The sequence below is a fragment of the Cryptomeria japonica genome, chromosome 6 (assembly GCF_030272615.1).
Source record: "Cryptomeria japonica chromosome 6, Sugi_1.0, whole genome shotgun sequence".
NCBI classification, from domain to species: domain Eukaryota; kingdom Viridiplantae; phylum Streptophyta; class Pinopsida; order Cupressales; family Cupressaceae; genus Cryptomeria; species Cryptomeria japonica.
This window is the reverse complement of record NC_081410.1, coordinates 582,943,455-582,949,336: the sequence shown is the minus strand read 5'-3', so window position 1 is coordinate 582,949,336 and position 5,882 is coordinate 582,943,455. Positions and strand designations below refer to the sequence as shown.

The window sequence follows — 5,882 nt, the reverse complement described above, 5'->3', positions numbered from 1 at the left end:
AAAAACACAATAAAGATGCATTAACTAATACTATAATATAATTTTATGTTAGCATATACTGATGGTTCTGTTTTACAGCATACCTTTGATCATCTTCTCCTTAACAACTCTTATGTACTTGTATTCTAGAAGCTAAAGTTGCTGCTAAGTGCTATACAGTTTATTTGTGTATCACTGTAATTTTCTCTTCCTAATTTCTATTCACTCAATACAACAAAAAAAAAAATACTATAATATCCACAAAATCATCACAAAAAATACTATAATACATTCACACTGTTAAAAAATCACATTTTAACTAATATCATAATATAAATTAATCATCATAAAAAATAACATAATATCTAAAAGATCAAATAAATCATAATAAAATACCAAAATGTAAAATAAGAATCAACAGCAATGGTGCTGCAATGTGCACCAATTTTTCTGTTTTGATCGATAACAAATAAAATGCAGCAATTGAAATAATCATTCATATGAAAAATGTCATAGAAAGTGAAATAGCCTAAACAAAACATTTGTGTCCATCTAATATGATGACCCGAACCAAAAAAATCAATCTGTATATACTTCAATTTGTTGAAAGCTCCAATAAAACTTAACACAATGAAAGTAATCATATGGTCATTGCAGAAATCAATTTATAACCATACCTTGATTGAAAAGCAATTCCAAATCTGGGGCAGTAGTTAGTGCATTCCTCTGTTCTCTGAAATTGGTGGTCCGAGGGAAAACAGGGTCAGGATCGCCACCATTTCACATGCCCATTAGCTTTTTGAGACATCTTTGAACTTTTTTGAGATATCAACAATGGCATTTTTATAAACAGTCCGCAGGGCAGCTGATTCAGGATGTCCTTGTATTATCTGGGCAACAAACTTGGCCTCGGTCATCAACAGCACAGAAAAAATTCGCGTCGGCTTAACCTCCTCCGCTCCATTCATTGCTGTCATACTTTGCAAAACCAAAAACCTGGGCCTCATTACCTTGTCCAAACTCATTGTAAACATCCGTGGATGCTTTGTCACAAAATCTACAGAGAGTCCCATGTTATTGAGCATAAAGTCCATCTTTTTCTTAATGTTTTCCTCCGACTTGCTGAGGACTGAAGGATCAACCCTAACTAATTCCCAGGCTTCTTCAGGCGAGAGGCCGCAAAGATGAAGGTTGTGTATCTTGGCCTTTAACACTTCGATGCGGCACGTGGCTACTATTCTCACAATGTATTTGTACATTTTGCTTTCCTTTTGAATGCCAATCTTGCAAATGAGATCAAGGCACTCGGGCGTCAGAGAACCAATCGTCAAAATCCAAGGGTCTAACGACACAAACTTGGTGAGCTCTGTTCCACGGAAACCAAAGCCCTCCCAAAAGGCAACCGAGGGTTTCAAGTCCTCCTGCAAGTTCAGTCTAAGAATATTGGGGCGTCTCATAACTGCTCTGATCAGAAAACCCTGTGTCGGGAATACAGTCTTGAGAAATTCAAGGTTGAAGCGGAGGATCTCCAGCTTAGCGGTCAAGATCCTCGGGAAACTGGTGACAATTTTGGTTACATTTTCCCTATCCACGCCCAAATCTATTAGGAATTGAATCTTAGGCTCCAGCAATCTTTCCGCACTTGTCGTCATTAGCGAGGGTTGCAATCTGATTATCTTTGCAATTTGTTCTTCCGTGAAGCCGTGACTGTTGAGCATGTTCACGAACTGTTCAACCTTGTACAGGGTTTTGAGCCGCTCCAACGAGGGCCTCGTTTTCAACATTTTTGCAGCGTCGGCTGAAGAGATGTTAAATCTGGTGGTAACGAAGTGCAGGAAGAGATTTTGTGAAGGAGCATTGCTGTTGCTAGCGTTACCCACTGAAAGAGTTGAGAAATTAAAGCGGAAATGAGTTAGGGTTTTGAGAAAGAGGTTGCACCGCACAGGCAAGCAGAAGAATAGTTTGGCGATCATGCTGCTTCAGACAAAGGGGGAACTAGGGTTTTCACTACAAGCCTAAACGTATCAAATATAGGTTGAGAAGAAAGAAAACAATTTTTCCACGACCGTCTGAAAACTCATTTAGGAACAAAAATGTGTTGAGGAGAAAGATATTCAGCTCTCTAACAAAATATAACTCTTTTATTAGTATTTTAGCATTTGTTTAATTGTATTTTGGTATTTGTTCAAAATGTTGTTTGATATATTTGGTGATATGAGGATGGAAATGATAAATATGTTTAATGGGAATGACAAAGTACAAATAATGGGAATGATAATATGTAAAAATTAATTTTAAAAAGTAATGGGAATGACAAATATGTTTTATTTTACAATTAAAGAATGTGCTAATAATGAAAATTATATAATTATATTAGAGCATGAAAAAAATTGTTGTTAGTAAGTTTTTTTTGGAATTGATGACATATAACCAAGAAGGTCACTAAGAATACAAGAGCAACATTGTCCAAACAAATGCTAAATGCCTAAAGGAATATGAGACAATATCTCAGTTCAAAAGATTTAAAATGAAAAGTAATAATACTAGAGCTTGCACCAAATAGAGCTACAATGGTAACGTCGATAGTAATATATGGTAAAAGTTTGGAAGTTATGAATCAGTTTAAATTTGATGTTCCTGTAGATGAGTTTTCACTTAAAGTTGAACATATTAGAATGCAAATATGAAAAAATAAAGTTTGGGAAACATGTAAAATTGTTAAAAAGTATGAAAGAGTTTTAGTTTGCAACTGTGTAGGGGTTTCTCTCAAAGAGACAGTTCTTGTAATCGAGCTTCTTCTTTCTTCCTTATAATCATATATGGGCTATGTTGCATTTTAGAATACTGCTCATAGAAGAATGTTGGTTCGATGCAGAGGTCATGCGATGAAAATCTAAAATGTCGCCTATATGTTGGTTGAGTGCCTATATGGGTGAAGTTGTAAATTGAACTCTGAGAAAGAGTTATAATGCTATAATTGTATGTTGATTTTGGTTATTAGGATCTAACATAAGTTTTGGCTACTATTATTATTTAATGATTTTTGCTATTAGAAGCTCCTCATTTCGTTCAATGGCTCCCAGGAAAGCTTTCACAAGGTTGATCATGTGCTACATACATTTTACTCTAATCTTTTTAGGGAAGCCTTGTCTCATATTACCATTCCCTTTTAGGTTTACATAAATATTCAAATTTATCTATAAAAAGCACTACAACGGTGTATGGGTATGAGTTTAAATTGTTATTAAATTAGTATAGCAAAACAATAATGATCCAATACTCATTTTATTATATTTATTATTATATTTGTGAAAATTATATCTACTAGTGATAAAAAAATAATAATCATCAAATGCTTTAATTATAAAATATTTCATAACATTTAATCAATATTTTTGAAACTTAATGGCTCTGCAAAATTTCGGATCCACAAAAAAGTTGATCACAGAAAAATGCGATTGCAAATTCAAAAGGTTCAAGGCAGAAGAAAATCATGGAATCACTAAGCTCTCACCATGGCAAGTTGAACAACCTCAAAAATTCGCCCACAGTAATAAGGTGGGGTCTGCAAACATATTCGAGGCCCTAAATACCTACGCCACAGGAGCTAATTCCATCACGATTTCTCTGAATCAAAGATGCAAGGAGGCAGCTAGGGTTCCTAGGGGTCCCCCAATCAGGATTGAGATCTCGAAATCTAAAAAAATAACCCCTGCATTTGCCACAGGAATTTTTGGCTGGTATGGAAAACAACGGAACCTTAGACTAGCTCAAATCATCCATTATAATGCATGAATGGGGATGGTCAATAGGCAGCCTCCTCAAAAGTCATCTCCTCTTGGAAATTATGTCACCCCTTGTGCGAATTTGACAAAACTAGGTGAAAAACGGAATATGGCTGAGCCTCGATCAAAGCATCCAGTAAACCCTCCTTAGGTTATCAACCCAGAAAATAAAAGATTGAAATATGGAGGGGAGCAACGGGCAACAAGTTATTCCAATTCGAGCCAAAAAACAATTATAATCAGCAATCAATACATAAATAGCCTTTGGGAAGAATATATGAGTCGAGGGTTGTTTGGAAAATGGTGCGGATACGGCGCCTCCACCTCAAAAATCATCCAGTGGCTGGTATCGGCCACCAAAGGACAGGTAAGTATCACAACCCTTGAGAACAATTATCTGTTTATTCTTTGCAATTCTTCAGTATTAAGGGAGAATATACTTAACAATCAACCTTAGTTCTTTAAAGGTTACTGTTTTTGTTTTTTTAAATGGAGGCAAAATTTCTCCCCTAAAATGTTTGAGAATTGCTTAGTTCTGAGATGGGTTAAACTATCAGATCTCCCAGTAGAACTTCTTAATGAGCACTGCTTGATTAGAATAGGGGATTCACTGGGAGGTTTCGAAGGTTTTGAAGAAAATTATAGAGACTCTGCTACAGCCAGAATAATGGCTAAACTGCCTATAAAGGACTTAAGCTTGGAACCTATTAAAATAATAACTAACCATTTGATGTATGTGGTAAGACCAGAGATATATAAGGGCAGGGTGGAACCAATTGAAGCAATCTTACCATGTCCAACCCTTCCCAGCCCTAAACAACACAAAAAAGATCAAAAAATTCCATCTAAGGATATGGTAAATGCCACCCTGAGCCCGACCAGAAGCAAATCTGTTAGGGAAAAATTGGGGGAGATAAAATCTACCAACACGGATTCAAAAGAAATAAATTCAAAGTGCAAACCAGATCCAAAACCACTACCAAGAGAAATCCCAACCCTAGAATTGGAGGAAGGGGAAATTGACTGCAGCTCTGAGGGCGTATCCAAAAATCCCTCACTAATGGACCAAGACATCTCGATCCCTCCCATGGGAGACCAAACCCTACTTAAATGGTGCATGGAGGATCACTCAAGAGAGAAGATAGATATGGATTTTCCTAAGGAAATGAAACAAAGCCTGGAAAATGTTGCCCAACCAGATACCACACATGAAAATGATGGCTTTGAGTCATCGCCCATCAGTCCCCTGATATTAGATTCAGAGGAAACAGAGGAGGAGTATGCCATGAGGATCACAGAGGAGAATAAAATCATTTTGGAGTTTGTGGGCAATGAAACACTTAATGACTTGACTAACTCCTTTATAAATGAAGTAGCGAATGATGAGGAACTTGCTTACCAAAGAAGACTACTAATTTCTGGTCTCTTGGAAGGGAAAAATTCAAAGGCTAAAATTTAGAAGTTGAAGCTTCTATGGACAAAGAAGAAGAGGAGTTGGGCCTAGCCAAAACACTGAACATTATTGAATCCCCTAATTGTGCAAGAGAGGTAAAAAGAAGAGGTAGGAAATCAATATTATAACTCATTAGTAAAGAAGGCAAGGCTGAGGGCTAGACTACTTTAACTAATTTCTTTCATGCAGGGAAGGGGAAGGTCCTTCCCAAGGAGAAATGAATCTCTTTACATGGAATGTTAGGGGCTTGAATGCCCCTAAAAAGCAGTGTATTTTAAAACGTTGCATAACTAAATTTAACCCAGATATAATTATGATACGAGAATCCAAATTAAGTAAAGATGAGTTAGAAATATTTGATAAAAAATTGGGAATAAGGAGAATGGTAGGCTCCCCTGCCAAGGGGGCTTCGGGAGGAATAGTAGTAATTTGGGACCCCCAGATCGTGGCCTTTAACCTACTTTATAAGTCCCCTAACTGGATGTGTGGCAGGATTAATAATATTAAGAGCAATTTAAATTTTTCCTTATTTAATGTCTATGGACCTATTTAGAATAAAGATAAAAAGAAAATCTAGGATGAGATAGAACAATTTCTTACCTTTGTCCCAGATCAAATATGTATCATTGGAGGTGACTTCAATGCCATTATTGACCCATCATAAA

At 36.4% G+C, this 5,882-nt stretch overlaps 1 protein-coding gene across 1 annotated transcript; it reads right to left on the bottom strand.

Annotated features, from left to right (window-relative positions):
* Positions 1 to 345: 345 nt before the first annotated feature.
* LOC131035686 (uncharacterized) lies at positions 346 to 4,838 on the bottom strand. Its single transcript, XM_057967417.2, has 2 exons — positions 4,618 to 4,838; positions 346 to 1,953 (listed from the first exon to the last, which is right to left on the bottom strand). The coding sequence occupies exons 1-2, from the start codon at positions 4,836 to 4,838 to the stop codon at positions 771 to 773; spliced, it is 1,404 nt and encodes a 467-aa protein (XP_057823400.2). The 3' UTR covers positions 346 to 770.
* Positions 4,839 to 5,882: the final 1,044 nt, after the last annotated feature.